The 22,445-nt window shown below is 38.8% G+C and overlaps 1 protein-coding gene across 1 annotated transcript; it reads right to left on the bottom strand.

Moving 5' to 3' along the window:
• Window positions 1-33: 33 nt before the first annotated feature.
• Window positions 34-4,966, bottom strand: LOC141657048 (putative disease resistance protein RGA3). Its single transcript, XM_074464163.1, has 2 exons — window positions 4,742-4,966; window positions 34-3,577 (listed from the first exon to the last, which is right to left on the bottom strand). The coding sequence occupies exon 2, from the start codon at window positions 2,736-2,738 to the stop codon at window positions 198-200; it is 2,541 nt and encodes an 846-aa protein (XP_074320264.1). The 5' UTR covers window positions 2,739-3,577; window positions 4,742-4,966; the 3' UTR covers window positions 34-197.
• Window positions 4,967-22,445: the final 17,479 nt, after the last annotated feature.

Raw genomic sequence — 22,445 nt, 5'->3', positions numbered from 1 at the left:
TATCCAGACGACAAACAAACTGCTCAAAACAAACAAAAGGCGCAACCTTTTACGCCACTTTGTTATAAGTGCTAGGAAGAAACATGGAACGTTGGCCTTGGGAATACAAATTGTTATTTCAAAGAAGACGACCAACTTTACAGATTTCTAATTAAAAGGGTTAAATACAGATGCATACCTGAAGGATACAAAGACTACTAGCAGTAATGAAAGGAAACAATGGGAAGGTGTTGAATTAGTGGCCAATCTTCGCCATTTGGCTGCTGACATCTTTTCTCAAGGTCTGGACAATCATATATCCTAAGCTTTTGTAGAGATTTAAGGGCACGCAGTGACTCCGGAAGTGATGTCAATTTCGCACAACGACTAATCTCAAGACTCTGAAGCTGGGAGAGGCGTCCGATTTGCCGGGGAAGCTCTCTCAAATTTGAGATATTTGTAATGGTTAGATGCTGAAGTGTACTTAAGCAACTGATCCAATCAGGAAGTATCTCCAGTTTGAGAATGAGTGATAAATGCAAGGTACGGATGCTCTTCAAACCTTCCCTAGCGATTATGCCATCAGGTTCATCCCATGCATCCAAATCTTTGCACATTTCAATTCTCAATTCATCAAGGGTAGAGAGGCACTGAATCCCCTCAGAAATGTTTCTCAGACTGCCAAAGTCTTTTATAACAAGTTCCTTGATTAAGTACTGATACCTCAGGTCCAAGCTTATTATTGGTTCAATGGATTTAATTTTCAAATATCTTAACGTGGGAGTTGATGAAGATGAGGACGGTGGTGTTAGAATGGATTTCAGTAGTTCCCCATGGATATAACTTACGGTCAGTGACTCAAGCTGTGGCATAAAAGGCAACGTCATCAACTTGCTACACCTTGATATATGAAGTCTTCTAAGCCGAGGGAAGACATAACGCTGCACTAGCAGGAGACTGTCCTTTTGTTCCACTTTTGACCACCTCTTCAGTTCTGGCATAGTCTTTAGCATCAAAGACTCCAAGGTCGGGAAATATGTATCATTACTGACACCAATGTCATCAGTTTCTACATACTCCAAGGCTTCAATCCCGTCAATACCAAGGTGCTTGAGAAGAGGAAGCTGGCTGAAGGATGGCAGAGCTTGACAGCTATCACATTGTATGATATTAATATCGACAAGTTTATGTAACTCGTACAACATCTCCCGAGGAAACTTACTTCCTAGGAGTCCAGAGAATTGCAGGGATTTAAGACTTGGTGGTAGATGCAAGGACTCCAATAACAACTCCTCATCTTGAGTAGCAACTGCTGGTTGGTCCCCGTGATACTGAAAGCAGAATGAGATTGAGGTCAACTGTTTCTTTCCTTTTAATTTGGCAGCGTGGGCTTCAAATACAGCATTTGTACGCCATCTGCTGCATTCAATTTCTAATCCACCCCTGAGATTTAACTCAGCCAGTGCATCTAAACCATTGTTCTGCCCTATTATAAACCTATTCAACTCCCTGAGAGACTTCATGTTTCCGATACTTGGAGGTAAATCAGCAAAAGGGCATTCCTGAATTCCAAGGTGTCTAAGGTTCACCAATTTAGTAAAACCTCTAGGCAACTCTTTAAGGTCTCTACAGTGATTTACATTTAGTGTGATCAGGTTATCTAACCTTGTGATGGCATCAGGAAGAATTTTGATAAGGCTATATGACAAATTAAGGTACCTTAAATGACTTAACCTCCCAATTGAATTTGGCACTATCTCAATGGTACAGCATTCCAGAACACGCAAGGATCTAAACTTCGTGATCAATTTTTTAAATGTTGATGCTGTTATGAAATACCCTATGAACAGCAAAGACCGCATGTTTTTTGCAGTAAGTAAGGATCGTGCGGTTTGGGTAAAATTTTCTCTCTCACCAAAATTAACATGCACAAGTCTATTTAGAAATTGGGCTTCAGACACATCCACTTTAAAAATTTCATCACCAGCTATATTTTGGGCCAAATCATGGACTAAGTCGTGCATTTTGCAGCGTATAGCATCACTGGTATCATTACCGTCAACATCCTGAAAAAAATTCCTCCTTAACAACTCAAGAAAGTACTGATCCCCAACATCCTCCATGCCAAGACTCTCCGCTACTGGCTCAACATATCCTTGAGCCATCCACAATCGAACAAGTTCAGTGCTCTCATACTCATAGTCCTTTGGAAATAAGGAACAATAAGCAAAGCACCGTTTCAATGCAGGTGGTAAGTAATCATAACTTAGCTTCAACACGGGCATGATATCGTTAAGATCTATAAGCTTTGCCTTCAAAAGTAGAGCATCCCTAAATAGTTCCCACTCTTTCTCAGTTTGTTTCGAGTATAGTAGGCTTCCAACCACCCTGATAGCCAAAGGAACGTTTCCACAATTTTTAACGATCTCACTGCCAATTCGCACCAAATTAGGATTACTCTCTTCTTGACCCTTTTTAAATGCTAACATCTTGAAAAGATTCCACGAGTCTTCTGGTGTTAGAAGTCCCAATTTGTAGGCTTCAGGAACTGTTCCTACAATGGTTGCAACCACATCAGATCGTGTAGTTACAATAATTTTACTTCCGCGATTACCACATTGCAACAAGCTCAAGAGATCCAGCCACCTATCACGACTTTCATCCCATATATCATCCAGCACAAGCAGAAATTTTTTACCCTTAACTGCTGTTCTAATTTGTGACTGAACTTGTTCCCTTGAAACACCCTGACAACTCATTTCAGTGAAGGCGCTCAAAATTTTTCCTAAAATTTCATTCTGATCATTAATTTGAGGTACACAAGCCCATCTAGCAAGATCAAAATGCTCTTCAACCCTTTCGTCGTTAAAAACCAATTGAGCAAGGGTTGTTTTCCCTAAACCGCCAAAACCTACAATGGGTATCACAAGAACACTCTCTTGACGTACTTTGGATCAACAAGCATATCAAGGATGTTGTTTTTGTCATTTTTCCTACCAATGACACTTTCTCGTCCGAACAAAAGAGACTGTTTCTCTTTGCACTACCAAACGGCTAATTGGTCGTTGATCGTAGTAAGACATACACTGAAGTTCAATCCCTCCATTTCCGACTTAAGGTCATCAAGTTCTTCCCTAATAGATTTGATCTCTTGAACCATTTTCCTATTGAAACCAAAAGGGTTTGAGCGTGAGAATGCAACGCGTACCTTGTGTGCCAGTTTGCTTCTATTGGCTCGCTGTTCACGGCAGCTAATGGTGTACACATCATCAAGCAAATCTTCAGCACAATAAAGCACTTGCCTTAGCCTTCCAAGCCACTCTTTGATCACTTCACTACTTTCCTGTTCACGACGCTTCTCAGCATCATGAACACGAGCTTGAATGAACCTTATGGTGCCTTCAAGCTTCTCTAAGTCACGCCGTGCACCCCAACTAGATATGAGATCTTGAAGAGCATGCTGGCCCAAAGATATCAATATTTTCTCAACAATGTTGAACAGGATACTCTCCGCCATTCTCGGGTTTTATCACTCCCTTTTACTATTACTCTCTTTGCAATGGCAGAACTTTAGTATTCAGCTTTGGTGCCTTCTTTCCTGTAAAGTTCCGAATTAGATATATATTAATTCGTCTTAGGATGCTTGACCAATGGTTCAATCAAAGCGCTCTAATATTTAAACAAATATTTTCCGTATGTGAACATGTAGTACTTTTTATGCCCTGGAGCACTGGAGCCTTGCCAATAAACAAACATGCACTAAATCACATACTGAGCACATTAAGTAACAGCAAATAGTCTGGCAACAGTAATACAGATAATTAAATAGGAGTAACAATACTTCCAAAGCGAGAGTAGGCCTATCGTGGCAGAGTACTTTTGGCCCGTTCAAATACGGAATCCCTTAAACAATCACCTAAATACTACGGAGGAGTATAGTATTTGATGGATCCAGTACGTATAATGCAAATTTGATGGATCCAGAACGTAGTACTACGCTACGTACTGGATCCATCAAATTTGCATTATGTTCAGACGAATAAATTGGCCCCATTCTTTAGACAAACCTCAAAAGCGCATGCATTCCTCAACAAAATTGCAAGGTTAACTCGATTAAAAAGGAACAATCTTGAGCTCGAACTTTAAATTTCGACTAGACAAAGTCCGATTGCAAATTTCTGCGTCCATTTCAAACTCGCCTCAACTCGGAATCAGATTGACTCAATTGCATCCGCTTGACTCAATCATTTGTTTACCTTTTGATTAAGATACCTCTCCTAAAAATGTAAACAAATGAATGGGACGGGGGAATACCAACAATTTTCTAGATTAAAACCCTATCAAGCCTAACAATCTAATTGCAATCAATCACGATGAAATATAGTTATAAACTACTGTATCTTACTCTGACTTCTCATATATAATTTCTAAATCACAAATTCTCATTGAAGACATGACATATCCGTCACAAGCTGAAGACGGATACCATTTTACCTCACAATGTACCCACTTTTTCTCTCTCTGCAACACTATTCATGTGGTCCCCTTTCTCCACTAACCCATTTTGTTACCATTTTATCTCACAAAATATCCGTCACAAATGGTAACCCGTCACAAGGGAGACCAATTGTTTCTAAATTTCATACCCGTGTTGGAAACTCGACACTCAGACAAGCTATATGTAACTTGACACACAGCCTACCTAGCAAAAATAAAATATTTATTAAAACAGTTAAAATTAATCAAGTTCCAGTACACATACCTTCAATTGGAGTGTGAAGTTCCAGCATTTCGCAGGTAAACGGATAAAATTCAGATTCACATTTATAGTAACTTGACCCGCCATTTTCTGGGTTTCACGTTTACGATCAAGTGTTTAGGAAGTTGGGGAATTTTGGAGTATCAAATTAATTGAGTGATTTTTTTGGGCCGGCTAAAAATTAGAACAAGATCACACCAAAGTTTGTTCGGCTCGGGATGACTAATTTTAGCTTCGAGCTCGAAAATCGTAAAAAAAATTAACTTACAATATCGTAAAGTTGTATATTTGACCCAAAAAAGGGATATTTTATATGGTACTCCTCAATTTTTCGACTTTTTACATGGTACATCTACACTTTTTAAACCATAGATGGTACCCCTAATTATTGTCATTATGACTAAGTGTACCCCTAAACTTTATTTTCTGTCAATTAAACTCAGCTTTAGGCGTTAAGTGATTATTTGGACGCCTAACCAAGCTTGTCATTTACGGAGTATCATCCAATGACATAAGAACTCTATTAAACTCAGTTTTAGGCGTTAAGTGAAAAAATACGACTTTTTTCATAATGTAGATAATAATGGGTGTCAAATTCGATCGACGAAAATCAAATATCCACTAATAAAGATACTCAAATTGGACTGGGCCAAATAAGAAGTAAATAAACTAGCACAAAATCTCATTTGTGACGGCACATATCCGTCAGTTTGGAGTGACGGATACCATTTTCCCTCACAAATGACCCAAATAGAGGAGAGAGGGAAGCACATGGGGGTGCCTCCACCTTGTCCCCCCTATCCGTTTTGTGAGTGGTATTATCCGTCACTTGCTCCGACCCGTCTTCAGCAAGACTAATTGATAAACTAGTTACTCCCTCCATACCAGGCCAAAGATTACATGGTAAAAAATGGAATTTTTAAGAAAAGGGGGTAAAAGCAGGGGTAAAGAGGGAAAAAAAAATGGGTGGGGTATGTAATTGTGGGTTGATAGGTGGGGTATGTAATGGCATTTTGTGTAAATATCAAATGTGCATAAGGATAATTTGGTAATGTTGTGGGCCAAATAAGGAATGTTACCATTGGTGTGGTACGACCGTATTAGGTCAGTGTTACCATTGGTTCGGTATGGAGGGAGTAACTAGTTTTATGACTCGTGCAATGCACGGGATGTTTGAAATTCACTATTGTTTGAAATACTTTGATTACATATATATATGTTAATATTATAAAAATAGGTAAAATACAATTTTACCTCACTCTATAGTACTCCCTCCGACCCAAGCAAAATGTAACACTTGATTTTGGGTGGTCTTCGAGGCGGTACTTTAACCGTATTCCCCCCCCCCCCCCCATCTCCCTAAATATAACGTCAGCTACGCTTCCAAAGATAGTCTAATCCGGTTATTTTATAACTGATTAATTATGAGACATAAATTGGTCTATATAACAATAAAAAAGAAGATAAGATGATTATGTAACACTACGGATTTTATAGGCTGGTACTCGACCGAGTATGGCCTACTCGGTCGAGTAAAGTGTGTTGGGTATTCTGTTTGGCTATCGCCGGGAATACTCGGCAGTATGGGTAATACTCAACCGAGTAGAGGATACTCGGCCGAGTATACTCTATACTCGACCGAGTATCCTATCCCGACGGGTAATATTTTCCGCGGTTGATTTAGAAAGGATTAGAGTTATATTGAAACGCATTTTACAGTTTCTAAAACATTTTACAAAACCTAAACTACACAACGTAACTCTAATCCTCTCCAAATCTCCCTCTCATTTGCGTGGATTGTTCGTGAGTCTAACGAATCTTGCCTTGCGTCGATTATGTCGGTAAGTCTCTGATTTCATGAGTCTCATTAAGTTGTCTTTTAGGGTTTTGCCCTAATTATTGTTTTGGGTTAATTTGGGGGTTTAGGGTTTGGTCATTATATGTGTGTTGATTGTTGATTATAATTGTTGTAGGTGACGATGTGGTAATTGCTATGCATATTGTATGATTGATTAGAGCATATCGGATTGCGAAAAAGGTAGGGTTTCCCTACTCGATTCGTTAATTGATTTAAGACCGTGCTTGTGTTGTAATTGTTGTTATCTGCTGATCATCGGAGTATGGGTGTTGTGATGACGGTGTTGGTGTGGTTGTGTTGTGACGGTTGTGATGTTGTGACAGCTGTGATCTTTGTGTGTGTATGATTGTGGTGGAGTCACTTGCGGGAGTGGCTTCACACCCTAGTTCGCCCTCCGTTGAACCCGTCACGGGAGGGGATGTGCACATTAAGGGACAGGGATTGTTAGTCGCTCGTTGATGAGGTGGACTAGGTGGGGACGGGTGCGGTCACCCATCGGCGGCGAGGATTACCTGTTGCGATAGGTAATGGCGGGGCTACACACTTCGGTGTGTAGTCGGTTCTTGTGTGAGATCGATGATCACCTGGTGGTAATGTTTGTTGTCTTATATTGATTGAGTAAATCGACCCCGTGTTGTTGTTTTGTAAAACCTACGGTGATCCATTCGGGGATGGTGAGCGGATTGTGACAGTGATACATTTATTGAGCTTGGGCGATCATGGGAGAGTCACCATATTTGGATTAGATGACACCATCACGAGCCTTAGTTATTGTTTTGGTAGTTGTTGCCTTTTAGATAATTCGTTTATTAGATTTTGGAGACTATGTAACTTTTATAACTACCGTACATTAATAAATGTGTTTGGACTGTTGTTTTTGATATATACTAACCTCGGGCAACCGAGATGGTAACAACCTTTCATGCTGGGGTAGTCCTGGTAAGGTACCTTGGTATGAGGGGGTGTTACAAAGTGGTATCAGAGCCGACGATTCCGGCACCTAAAACAAATGAACCCAATGAACTTAGGGAGTCCAAATAAAATGAACCCGGGGAGAGTTGTTTGAGTCGCCGCAAAGACTTGGGAGACGTCCCGAAGTCGCATTAAGGCCCTTACGATCTCAAGCCGGTCACATGGGGGGAAACTGTTGTATGTTTGAGTCATGTGAGTTTGATATTTATAGTTTGAATCTTGTGCATGGTTGGATGAAATGATGAAAGAAGTGGAATGTGATAGTTGTTGAAAGATGCATCGAGGATTGTTGATGTTAAACTTTGAGCATGAATATGTTGGCATGTTAAGTGTTGGAACATGGTAAAATATGAAAGGTGAAGTGTGAAATTGTATCTGGTTGATATTGAGCATGAAGAATGTGATCATGTTACCTGTTTAATACAATGTTGAACATGAAGTATGGTAGTGGTACATGTGCATGTGAACATGATGATTTTAATGCTTGATTGTTGGTAGAAGCATGTGATTAAGGTCATGCGTCTATATATGTGAATGTCGTGTTTAATTTTAATGTGAGTATGATAAAAGTGCCTCTATGTACTGGTTTCTTGAAGTATTGAATTGTTATTGTTGCCTTATGTATGTTCAAGTTGTTTTGGCTTAGGAAACTTGATTTGTAGAAAGAACGATTACGGAAGGGTTGTTTTAAAACTGTCATAAGTCTAGTTCTAGAAATGATATTGCTGTGATTCCAAGTTGAGGTGATAGCTTGTCTTCTTACGATTCTAACGATAGGTCACACGCCCAAAACGACCTAGTAACGAGGGAGATATGACTGTTTTACGAAAACTGGTCGGTGCTGAGAACTGCGCCGATACTCGACCGAGTAGTCCCTACTCGGCCGAGTATCTTTTATACTCGACCGAGTATTCCATATTCTGCCGAGTAATCTCTCTGTGATAATACTGTTTAGCGTCTGGAGTCGTGAACTCGGCCGAGTAGTCTCATACTCGACCGAGTAAGGTCTACTCGACCGAGTATTCCCAATACTCGACCGAGTAATCCTTCTGCGATAATTGAGTTTGCTTCTGGAGTCGAAAACTCGACCGAGTAATATAGTTACTCGACCGAGTACCTTGTACTCGACCTAGTATGTTATGTACTCGACCGAGTACCTCATTGGATGGCCACTTTGAGTCGGTGGCTATGTTCTTACTTTTGTTTTGAGCCGGTGGCTATGTTTTTACATTGTTTTGAGTCGTAGGGTATATACACATGTATGTTTTGAGTCTTAACGCATTCTTTTATATGTGAGACGATCTTGATACGTAAGTTACCAAATACTATGATAGGGAGAATGCCGGCTTATGAGGGACATGTGTTGGATAAGGAAGACATGTGAGAGATAGTGGAAACAGAAAAAGGAAGAATGTGAGCTAATTGAGGCAAAGAGCATGTTTTGTGAGATATGATGAGTGATATAGTCGTGTGTTGAGTAGTATAAAAGTAAGTGTATATGGACAAGGGTGATGTAAGTGTAAAGAAGCATGAGAATGAAAGATTGAGATAAGGGACACGAATAGTGGCATATTTGGATGTGTAAGGATTTATGGAGGAAGACAGCTAGGATAGAGTTGCTTAAGGATATATGTAATGGAAGATTGTTGTAAGAAGATAGGAAATAGAGGTATATAGTGAACTTAAAGGAAGTTATGTCGCGATGTGGATTTGTAGATAGTGGCTAAGTTTGGGAAGTTGGAATATCAAAGGGGTGAGCCTAGTGTGTAATTCTTTGGACAAACGGTATGAAGTGAATTTTGGTTTCTAGAGATGCGAAAGGGAGATACGACTAATTGAAGAGTAAATGTTAGTGTGTGGACTTGATGGTGACAAGGGTGAGTGTGAAGCAAGATGAGAGATGATAAATGATAAGAAGAATGATAAGATATTGAGATGAATTAATGGAATTAGAGTTGTGGAGCTATGGAAAATAAACAAATGACTAAAGAGTTAGGTAGAAAGAGAAAGGAGATGACTTATTAATTGGCATTATTGAGTAAAAGGAGGGAAAGAGGGATGGAAGTAAGTTGAGAGAACGTTGACCGGAGTTAAGGAGCATGAAGGTAGAAAATTATGAAATGTACGATATCCCCACTAGAGGGTGTGAGTTAATGGTTATATAGGGAGAGCAGACGACGTGTTAGCCGTGAGTTTCGAGGTATTAAGGGAATAAGGAGCTTGTAGAGTGTTTGCACGATCTGAGATTTTGGTGGAGAGTTAGGTAACGATATGATAAAGGATAGAATTGGGAATAATGTTGAGGTAAATCTTGTTGATGGATTGGATGTTCGTTATTTGGGATGATAACCAAAGAGAGAAAATGGATTGTGATATTAAGAAGTGATAGTAAGAGAGTGGTCACATGAAGGATGTTGGTGCCATAGTATTGTCACTAGTGGTTGAGGATGATGTTACTTTAGGGAAACTAGTTGTTCTAATGAGGTTGATTTTGTAGAGACCAGATAGATATGTATGGTTGTGAGAGAGTATAAGATGTGGTTATATGAGGCGGTTGTTAGTAGTTGAGTATTAACGGTATGGTTACATTTGGCAGGGGGTGATGATTATGCGAATGTGAGAATATGTTATGAGGGGTGTACGAGTTAAGCTCGGGTGAGAGGTAACTTTAAACGGTGGTAACTTACGTGATCGGGATTGACTAGTTAGATGTGATTATGGGTCTATGATGTGTATAAATGTTTGTGTGAGGTTCTGACCTCACGAGAAGCGGTAGGGTGTGATAGTCATAAAGTTGTTATATGAATGTTTGTGATATATGTTGGGTACGACAATCTATTGGAATAAGGTTCAAAAGGTAATAATTTGATTGATCTGGCATGGATAGTTAAAATCGTATGTGTATTGATGATACATGTTTATTCCGTGAAAAGGTATGGATAATAGGCATGAGATTCTTGTATGTTTATTCCGCATAAAATGTTGTGTTATGGTCGAGTAAAGCAATTTTGAGTAAGTTTTCTTGTCCAGGAGAGTTATCGAGTCGGTGTTTGTGGGAATTATATGTGGGCGTGATGTTTATCGATGTGGTTGTTGTGCCTCGGGTGGTGATCCGGGCACGGTACTTCGTGTTGTGATGCGGGCATTTTTCGCACGTGCGGTGCGGTTGTTGGTGGCGGTGTTGCGATGCCGTCACCGGTTGTGGTGGAGTATACGGGGTGGTTACGATTTGAGTTTGAAAAAGCGGACCAGTTATGCACATGATTGTTGTTTTGTTGCTGTTGTTTCTTGTGAGTTTTGGTTAGACATGTAGACTGTTGTTTGTTTGTTGATGTTTCTTACCAGTTTCAGTTTGGGAATGAGGGTAGAGTATGATATGAAAGAGAGTTGTATATGTTTCGTTGTTGTCATGGTATAGTGATATTTTGTTGATGGGACACGGTTGGGATATGTTGTTACTGATAATTTTGATCTTGTCCTAGATGAGGCTTTGGTAGACATGTTAATGGCAAGTGATTTGTAGAACATGTGTGGTAATGATCTGATATATGCAGGTGGTTCATAATCCTTTGTTGCGAAAAAGTGAGTGTAGGGTGTTGGGTAATTAGTGTCGTGTTAAGTTATGTATGAGTCTTGCGGTAATGAAAGAAAGGAACTTGAGGATCGAGTGTGAGTGTACGTAACAAGTGTGGATCGTGAGTTATGCTTTTGGCGATAAGAGTTTTATATAGTTTATATAGAGAGATATGTCATGTCGCGGTAATGTGGAAGAGTTAAAGTGTTTGTTATGATCAGGATTGTGTGGTTTTGGTTAGATGGAGTGCAGAATGAGTTGAGGTATGAGAACTGTTTAAGTAAGAGAGCCTTGGATATAGGTATAGTAAGTGTTTAGATTATAGGCGGGTATCTTTCACATGTGGTGGTGATGAAGATAATGAGAGGTATAGCTAAGGATCTAGTATTAGTGAGTTACGAGTACGTAACATGTGTCTTAAGAGGAGTAGGATGCGGCAAAGAGCGGTTGAGGGTTGTGCATGTTGTAATATTATTGGACGTAGAGTGTTGGTGTAGCATAAGGAATGGATGGGTACATATAGTGGTTGATAGTGTTAAAAGGCCATGGCTGTGCTTGTAGTAGTTCGATGTTTAGGAGTGTGAGAATTTTTTTTTCGATAGTGTTGATAAAAGTGGATGATGATATTTATGAGTTCGAGAGTTTTGGCAGCTGGATGATGATGTTGATGAGTGTGAGTAAACTTCGAGGACGAAGTTCCTTTTAAAGGTGGTAGAATGTAACATTCCGTTTCGATGGTTGATCTTGTTTATGGATTGTCTTGGTATTGAGTTGCTAGTGAGTGTTATGGAAGTGAGACAAGGTTGACGACGTTATATTGTGGTTATTTGATAATATTATGGAGTCAATATCGAGAGGATATGTTATCTAGTAAGCGTGGTTAGTGGAGCTGGTGTTAGGTGTTCATGTTTTATAGGTTGGGTTGGAACTTCGGGGACGAAGTTCTTTTTAAGGGGGGAAGATTGTAACACTACGGATTTTATAGGCTGGTACTCGACCGAGTATGGCCTACTCGGTCGAGTAAAGTGTGTTGGGTATTCGTTTGGCTATCGCCAGAATACTCGGCCGAGTATGGGTAATACTCGACCGAGTAGAGGATACTCGGCCGAGTATACTCTATACTCGACCGAGTATCCGGTCTGACGGGTAATATTTTCCGCGGTTGATTTAGAAAGGATTAGAGTTATATTGAAACGCATTTTACAGTTTCTAAAACATTTTACAAAACCTAAACTACACAACGTAACTATAATCCTCTCCAAATCTCCCTCTCATTTGCGTGGATTGTTCGTGAGTCTAACGAATCTTGCCTTGCGTCGATTATGTCGGTAAGTCTCTGATTTCATGAGTTTCATTAAGTTGTCTTTTAGGGTTTTGCCCTAATTATTGTTTTGGGTTAATTTGGGGGTTTAGGGTTTGGTCATTATATGTGTGTTGATTGTTGATTATAATTGTTGTAGGTGACGATGTGGTAATTGCTATGCATATTGTATGATTGATTAGAGCATATCGGATTGCGAAAAAGGTAGGGTTTCCTACTCGATTCTTTGTTAATTGATTTAAGACTGTGCTTGTGTTGTAATTGTTGTTATCTGCTGATCATCGGAGTATGGGTGTTGTGATGACGGTGTTGGTGTGGTTGTGTTGTGACGGTTGTGATGTTGTGACAGCTGTGATGCTGTGTGTGTATGATTGTGGTGGAGTCACTTGCGGGAGTGACTTCACACCCTAGTTCGCCCTCTGTGGAACCCGTCACGGGAGGGGATGTGCACATTAAGGGACAGGGATTGTTAGTCGCTCGTTGATGAGCTGGACTAGGTGGGGATGGGTGCGGTCACCATCGGCGGCGAGGATTACTGTTGCGATGGGTAATCTGGCAGGGCTACACACTTCGGTGTGTAGTCGGTTACTGTGTGAGATCGATGATCAGCTAGCTGGTGGTAATGTTTGTTGTCTTATATTGATTGAGTAGTACTGACCCCGTGTTGTTGTTTTGTAAAACCTGCGGTGATCCATTCGGGGATGGTGAGCAGATTGTGACAGGTGATACATTTATTGAGCTTGGGCAGTCATGGGAGAGTCACCACGCTGGATTAGATTACACCATCACGAGCCTTAGTTATTGTTTTGGTAGTTGTTGCCTTTTGGATAATTCGTTTATTAGATTTTGGAGACTATGTAACTTTTATAACTACCGTACATTAATAAATGTGTTTGGACTGTTGCTTTTGATATATACTAACCTCGGGCAACCGAGATGGTAACAACCTTTCATGCTGGGGTAGTCCTGGTAAGGTACCTTGGTATGAGGGGTGTTACAGATTACTGGTCATTAACAAAGAAAAGCTGAGAGCAGCTGAACATCTTTACTCCAAAAATTCAATAATATTATTGATAAAGAGATGAATAATGGTTATGCATTATTATTCCAAGGTAAAAGTTTGTATCCCTTTAATACGAAGGGTTGCATTGCTTCAATTCTGCCATTTCACTTTTACGGTATGATTATTGTTTCCATTCATGATTTGGCTTCAATATTTACCAATATCGTATACATCCATGAAAGCTTATAGTTAGAGCATCCTCAATACCATATCAAAACGATGATATCAATTCCAATATGGTCAAATTTGTGAAGATAAGAACACCAGTATTAAGTGTCCAGTATAATTCTACCTAATAAAGGGTAATGGCATTTAAAGAAGGCTCAATAAAAATCCATAATTGTAATACCCAAATGTGATCAATTTAAAGACCAATTACTAAAATAATCAAACTTTTACCTTGGCGAGTCACTTAAGCCGCAATACTTAATAGAAGTCAACTATGATCAGATGTGGAATTGATCCGCCTCTGCTATCTACTTATCTGTATATATACAAAATTGCATAAGCATAATAGTTTTAATAAAATGACAAATTACTTTACCAAAAAAACACCCCAGTATATCAATTCATATAATTCGAGTATTTAACAATATTAATACATCATCATTACAATTATAATAATCAAAGGAATAACAAACATATTACAATTTAGGATATTCTAAATAATGTGGGAAAATAATGCGAAGAAAGTAAAACGAAAGAACATATGAAAAAAAAACGTAAATAAAGATGAACGATAGGTCATAAGCAGTAGTTTTATATATATTCGAGGCCAAAGATATGAATATCAATGGTCAACTGTATTTATAAACGTAGAGATAATTAAGTACGTATTTGATCTTCCAAATTCCTCCTTTAAAGTCAAAACATGGTTTGGCCAAAATTCAATTAACTTGAACTGCATGACTCTTGAGTATCAAACATTTGTTTAGCGAGGAGATGAATGGTTTTAGTGTTAATGTAAATGTGGCCTAAAAAATAAATGTGTTAAAAATTAGTGGTAGTTACGTGAATTTGAAGTAGTATTCTTATTTTTATTGGACTTTTAAATAGATTGTATTGATTCAATTATTATTTCTTGTTATATTGTCAAAAATTAAATTAATTAATCAAAAAAGTTAATAGAAATTAATGGAGTATGAAAATGCTATGTGTAATAAAATTGAATATTTTAAGCTAGCTTTTTAACTAAATAGTACATATAGTTCATTTCTTTTGTTAATAATAAATAAATAAATTTAATAATCAATTAAAATGAGTAGGAATTAATGTGGTATGAAATGCCATGTGGAATTTAATTTAATGCTAATGCCATGTGTAATTTAATTTAATGCTTTAATCTAATCTTTTAATAAAATTATATAGATTAGGTTAATTTTTGGAAAATTTTGCAAGTTATTCAAAAGTTTCACCTATGCTATATAAAGTATTTTATTTTTAAAGTTCCATTTTCACCTATGCTAATTTTCGCCAAAAAAAAATTCAATATTGTCAATTATAAATAGGCCTGGCAAAAATTCAATTTGGCTGATAAATTTTATACTTCCTTCATTTGAATCAATTGTATACATATGATTAAATTACGCGAAAGTGGTGATTAACCCCATAACTCTGAGCAATTGTGAAATTAAGCCCCATAAGTTAATAAATGTAGCAATTAGCCCCCATAACTTTGATAAAAAGTGAAATCCAACCCTATTATTAATTTTAAGATAAATATATCATTAAATCATTTTATATTTATACTCATTGTACATTAAATAATTTTTAATATTTTAAAAATATTTAAATAATTTATTAATTAACATAGTTTCTATATAGAATATTTTAAATATTCTCACTAGTTTTAAAATAATTGGTATACATATGAAATTACTTTACAAATTCTAAATATTATGTAACTAGTATAGATCTCGCGCGAATGCACGGTATTTTAGATAAAAACATTAAAGAAAATAATAATAAAACTGATATTTAACTAAATTTGAAATTTAATTGTAAATTTATTATTATTAATTTTGTATTAATCGGTGAAAAAATGAAAGTTCAGTATAATCCAGATGAAAGTCAAATAACATATACTCCCTCCATTCAACTCCACATTACAAGTTTCTCTTTTGTACACTATTCACAAGTGAACATTCAATGTCAATTTTCTCTCGATATATAAGTGAAATTATATTCATGTGAGATCTTATTTGATTCGTCTTTAGAAGTACATTAAGAATATCTAACTTTTATAACTTTTGCAAATACGTAGCTAAAGATATTTACCGTGTAAAACACGCGTTGACAAACGTGAAAAAGCAAACTTGTATTGTGGAGTTGAATGGAGGGAGTATGATATAATAAAAGTACAATAAAAGCTCAATTACAGATATGATATAATAAAAGCCCAATTATAGCCAAATTCATTTAGGCGGGAAAATTTTGGAGAACTCTTAGTATAAGGGAGATTATTAATTTTGTATTAATCGATGGAAAAACGAAAGTTCAGTATAATCCAGATGAAAGTCAAATAACATAGATGATATAATAAAAGTCCAATAAAAGTCAAATTACAGATATGATATAATAGAAGCCCAATTATAGCCAAAATCACTTAGGCTGGAAAATTTTGAAGAACTCTTATTCTTTTAGTATAAGGGGATTCATTATAATATAATTATTTTTCCAAAATGTGTGATAAATTTCATACAATTTATAAATGTATAACAACTTTTATTGTATTGATAAATTGTATAAATAAATGAAATTGATTTTTTTTTTGTGCAATTTTGGTTTGAAATCAAAAAATTGGATTCAATTTCACTTTAACTCAAACTTATGGAGCCTAGTCACTATATTTGAAAGTTATGGGGCTTAATCTCACAATTGCTCAAAGTTATGGGGGCTAATCGCCACTTTCGCGGATTAAAATATAACTCACATATATTCAATAAATATATAGAAATGATAATTGGAACGAAGGAAATATTTGATTATAATTTTAAGAATTGTTCATACAAAAATGTCTTATGAATCATAAATGTATTAATTAAACAAATCAACATAATTGACTCATACTCCCTCCTAGCCACTCATTTCTTCCTCCATCCCACTTTGCATAAGAAATAAGAAATTGATTTTGAATCACACAAAACACTCTACCCCACATGTAATTAAATTTGTATCACATAAAACATGTCAAAAAAAGGAAAGAGAACAGAAAATCCGACTAGCTTCGAAAAGGAAAAAAGGAAACAAATGATTGACTAAGAGGGAATATAAGATAAAATTTGGGATTTGTCCCTCCCATTATGAATCATAAATGTATTAATTAAACAAATCAACATAACTAACAATAAGCACATGGGAGGTGCCAATCACTCATTAACACACCAAATCACTCACTTAATAACCAATTAACATTTTAAAAATGGATTAAACTTTCATTGGTGTTTTATGCGACTAGCTTTGAAAAGGAAAAAAGGAAACAAATGATTGACTTAATTCGTTAGTTGATCGATTAACTCATTCAGTCAACCAATCACTCATTAACACACCAAATCACTCACTTAATAACCAATTAACATTTTAAAAATGGATTAAACTTTCATTGGTGTTTTATGCTTCTTGTATTAAAGGTAATTTGTGGTTGGTTAAAGGTACTTTTTAATGATTATCATAAAAGATGATATGATGTTAATGAGTGAGGTTTGCGGTCAAAGGATGGTTGTTGGAGAGCTAACAATTGAATATAGAATTGAAAGAGGTCAAAAATACACCATGCACAATATAAAAAGAGGACGTGCTTTTTCACAGGGATAAACATGGAGAACGCAAAAATTCAAGATACGAAGAGGCTACCATAAAACCATAATTACCCAAATTCCAAAATTTCTTAACCAGGTATATAGATTTGGCAGGCCAACAAATTTCAAATGGGTGAGGTAACAAACTTACCTATCATCCAAATACAAAAGCAAATAACCTTAGAAGTTGCTCATTCCAGGTCATACAATACTTGTGTTCAAAGACTACTACTGCCTCTAATTAAAGTGATTTTTTTAGAAGGAGATGGAAAAGTTTACTGCTTCATGAGGAATATCTTGAAACCATAAGCTACTTGCTTTTTAAAGATGCTTGCCCACGGCAGTACAAAATTGACCTTAATATAGAGTTGACATTAAAAACTAACCTCCAACCCCAGCTCGCAAGCTTTCTTCGCGACGAGAGCAGCACCCAACATCACACTAGGGTTTGATGTGTTTGTGCAACTAGTAATTGCAGCAATGACAACGCTTCCATGTTTCAATTCAGTAGGCTGACCATGGAATGAAAACTTTACCACCTTGCTCTGATCATCCTTTGGAATAGCAAAACCCTACACAACACAAATAAAAAAAGCCAAAACTCATGTCAAATATGAATAGAACAAAATTAAATTCAAATGTAGTTGACATGTATAGGCTTGACATGTAATCTGACGCAAATTTAGATGACTGCACAGCAAAACAATTCAAAAAATTCAAAATATTTGAACAGTTACTCACCTTGAAACCAACTTTATTGTCAAGACATCCATGCCGGTCACTCTTCATATCTTTCAAAGGAACTCGGTCATGTGGTCTGGATACACACAAGGTTATATTGTTAACCATGCCAGGGCCCATAAAAAGGAAAGTTCAAATAATAAGAGCATATAATAAAAGTTATGGTAATTAAGCATCTACTTTTTTGGGCCTGACATACAAGGTTCAACCTCTGCTAGGTCCAACTCTAGATAAGGAGAATATACTCTTTCTACTTAAGGCTGGATCAAAATATCAAAATTCATCAAATTAAGCACTACAACAAAAAAAACTTGTTCAGTTGCACCAGGAATAGATTTCAAAGCTTCTTCCTTGTTGTAGTCAACAAACATGTTGTTTGCACGCAAGTAATGCTCAATCAATGATACTTGCAGTTCGAGAGATACAACTTAAGTTCCAAATTCATACTGCCTAACAAATTAGTGATAAAGAAACACCGTGAGAAATGTAGATAGGAAGGCAAGAGAATACAAAGGAGTATTATGCAAAAAACACTCACAATATCATCAGTTCTTCCGGTCAATATAAGGTAGTCTAAAGTAACATGATCAACGGGGAAGAAGCCCGCCCATCTACATAGTATAAAAGCCAAGTTTTTTCTTGGCTTCTGATTGGCTGCTTAATTTGGGGAATATGATTTAGATGTGGGTCCTCCATGTTTTACATATCAATTAACAAAGTATCTTGCTTGTGACGGGCTAATCCCATCACAAGCTTGTGACCTCTCACAAAAAGGGAGAGGGGACAAAGTGGGGCACCTCCCATGTGCTTCCCCAGTAACCTCTCATGGATATTTTGTGAGAGAAAATGATATCTGTCACAAGCTTGTGACGGATATCGCCGTCACAAATGAGATTTTGTGATCAATTAATTACCCTCTCTCCTTAACTCAATTTTTTCCTAAGAAACCTTTTATTTAAGTACCACACCCATGTTATGTACATATATACTTCCTCCATTTCATTCAATTCCATATATTTGCTTTATACACGTATATTAATGCTCATTTTCTTTTGTTCATATCTTTAGTTCCATATTAGTAAAAATTATAAAAATTTATTATTTACAATGTACTCGGTAAGACAATTAAAACAAGATCTCACATGACTATATTTTATGCTATATATTAGAAGTTGTATCGAAAATTCTCCCTACTTATGAATAGTGCTCAAAAAGGCAAATGTATGGAATTGAATGAAATGGAGGAAGTAATATTTATTAAAGGCTTGACAATAGTAATAATAATAACCATAATATTTATTTTTTAAAAAATGACAGACCGAGTTTTTTTGGAAGAAAATGAAGGACTTAGATTTTCGTAAACAAATTACCCCGTATAATAATAATAATAATAATAATAATAATAATAATAATAATAATAATAATAATAATAATAATAATAATAATAATAATAATAATAATAATAATAATAATAATAAGGTGAGGAGAGAGAGAGAGTGGCGATTTGGCATGCGATTTGCGGCTGCTCTACTGTCATCACGCCACCACGCCTGCTGCCGCCGTCTTTCACCCACTGCCATCGTCTTCTCACGCCGGTCCCATCCAGCCGTCGGTCGTGGGTTCATCAGTGGTGGTTGGTCGGTTTTTTGCGGTTTCGGTTTTGTGTGTTTGTGTGTGACGGCTGTTTAGGGCATTCTTATCGCCTGTTTTCCCGATGTTCTGCCACCGTTAATTGTAACCCATCCTTCTCACCGGCCATTACTCTTTACGTCGCCGGTCAGGGGAGCCCTTTGTTGGTGGTTTTCGGTGGTTGTTTTGCGTCTAGGGTTTTTTTCGCGTGGTTGCTGCCGTCGTCTGTGTTTCCTTCTGCCTGCCTGCGGTGGTAGACTCACGGTGCCACCACCCTTTGGCCATCAGACCTCAAGTCGCCGGTCATAGCTGTGGTGGCTGACGGCCCTGCCCATGCCTGCTCTCCGGTGAGTTTTTGTGTTTTGCATACGTTTTGGTCTTTCTCGCATTTCGGTTTCGTTTTTCCCTTTTCTCGTGGTTGCTGCTCCTTTTTCTCTGTCGGTGCTGTGTCCGGCCAGGCCACTGTTTGCTGCTGCTGCCTTGTGGTGGTTGTGGTTTGTGGTGGGTTGTGGTGTGATAGTGCCGTGGGGTTTGGGTTGCTTGGGGTGGTTGTTGATCATCGCCGGAGTGGGTGGTGTGTTGGTGGTCACCTTGTCCGGGAGTGGGTCTTGCCTCTCGCTTCTTGTGCGGTTGCCAGTGTGGTGGTTTTCGTTCGGGTGGTTGTTTTGGTGGCTATATCGGTTTTTGTGCAGGTAGGGTGTGAGGTTAACTTCCTTCATGCCCGAGCTTGTGCGGTACCATTGTCCTTTTTCGAGTCTTCATGGGTGTCGGGATGGTTTTGGTAAGGGTCTTACAAAGGCAGCTTGGAAGAAACATTTGCAAGACCGGCATTGTCATGACGGGGCGTTGGACCTTACGCGGCAGACTCTTTCTGATAGTTTGGCTGTTTATTCCAATGCCGAGAGTTCTTTGAGACGGATGGGGCTCTGGTTGTGTGGGGTGTGTTTTATGACCCGTACTGTTAGAGCTAGATGTCGGCATAATCGGGGTGATATTGTGGAGCATCCGGAGTGTGTTGATGGCATTTACACCTTCCATATTCATGGTATTCCGAGACCTTTGGCTCCTTCTACTTCGGTTTCTTCTGATGATAGTGTGGAGCTCGTTCAGTGGTCTATATCTTCGTTGGATCGTTTGCTGTCTTTGGGCCTTCGCACCGTGAAATCTATTCCTCCTAAGTGCCGTCTTGGGTTTGCTCGGGCTTTGAAAGGGGCCTTGGATGCGGTGTTTGATGCCCCTAGTAATCTCTCCCGCTGGGTTCGTTTGCTTGCTTTACCTCTTTGTTTGCTCAGGACTTTCGCTCCTCGGAGTAATCATGAGTGTCGGACTGCTATTCGGCGTCAGCATCAGGACGAGAGTATTGCCAGGGCTATTCTTGCTTGGGGGACACCTGGGGGGAGTTTGCAGTTGTTACAGGAGTGCTTTGATGAGGGTCCTTCTTCTTTTTCTGTGGATGAGGATCTCGATTTGAGTGACCTTAACCTCCGCCAATGCCGGCGGAAGATATCGATGGCCATTATCTGCTCTTTGTACGAGTGCTTTCTTCCTGCGGGGTCGCCCCCTACTCCGATGCCACTCTTGTGGCCCTGCGTGAGAAGCATCCTGTCGCCCCGCCTCCTTCATTGCCTCCTCTGTCTGGGGATCATCATCCTCTGGTTGCCTCTTCCGCGGTGGTCTTGGATATGATTTGGAGCTTCCCTCGTGGTACTTCTTGTGGGAGGGATGGTTTTCGTGCTCAGCACCTTATGGACTGTTTGAGTGGCGCTGCTGTGGCTATCTCCGATGATTTGATCACTTCTATTACTAGGGTGGTTAATCTTTTTCTTGAGGGTCGGTGCCCTCTTCCTCTGGGTGAGTACATTGCCAGCGCCCCTCTCACACCACTCGTTAAACCGGGTGGTGGAGTTCGTCCTATTGCTGTCGGTACGGTCTGGAGACGGCTTGTCTCTAAGGTTTGTGCTTCTATGGTTGGCCCGTCTTTATCTTCTTATTTTGATGGGCTTCAGTTCGGGGTGGGTGTGTCCGGTGGAGGAGAGGCTATCTTGCATGCCTTGAACCGGCTCATTGAGGCTCGGGGGAACAGTGGGGCTTTCTATGTTCTTGGTTGATTTCCAGAATGCGTTCAACCTTGTTGACCGTTCGACCATGCTTCAGAAGGTCCGCCGTCGGTGCCCGGCTCTCTCCCGTTGGGTGGAGTTTTGTTATTCCAGCCCGACCCGCCTTTTTTATGGGGAGCACTGCTTGTGGTCTTGTCAGGGTGTTCACAGGTGATCCATTGGGGCCTTTGCTTTTCGCGTTGGTTTTGCATCCCTTGGTTTGCAAGATCCGGGACACTTTTGACCTCACTTTGCAGGCATGGTACTTAGATGATGGCACCATTGTGGGAGATACTTTGGAGGTGGGGAAGGTGTTGGACTTGATTAGGTTGGATGGCTCTCGTTTTGGTTTACACCTAAATGTCTCCAAGACGGAGGTCTTTTGGCCTGTTGAGGATCCACGGAGCCGGCTCCGGGGTTTTTCCACTTCTATTTCTCGGCCATTGCGCGGTGTTACGGTATTGGGAGGACCCACAAGACTTGTCCTGGTTTTAGCAGTGAGATTGTGGCGACGAGAGTAACTAAGACCATTGAGCTGATGGACTTGGTTGCGAGGATTGAGGACCCGCAGTGTGAGTTGCTTCTTCTTCGAGCTTGTACTGGTATATCTAAGCTCTACTTCTCTCTTCGTACTTGCTCCCCTAGTGTTTTTGGGT

Source organism: Silene latifolia, chromosome 5, assembly GCF_048544455.1.
Source record: "Silene latifolia isolate original U9 population chromosome 5, ASM4854445v1, whole genome shotgun sequence".
Classification (NCBI taxonomy): domain Eukaryota; kingdom Viridiplantae; phylum Streptophyta; class Magnoliopsida; order Caryophyllales; family Caryophyllaceae; genus Silene; species Silene latifolia.
The sequence above is the reverse complement of the archived record's forward strand: the minus strand, read 5'-3'. Positions and strand labels throughout refer to the sequence as shown.

Bases quoted from the DNA above. Each gene is read 5' to 3' on its own strand.
- LOC141657048 (XM_074464163.1), bottom strand. From the start codon at position 2,738: ATGAGTTGTCAGGGTGTTTCAAGGGAACAAGTTCAGTCACAAATTAGA.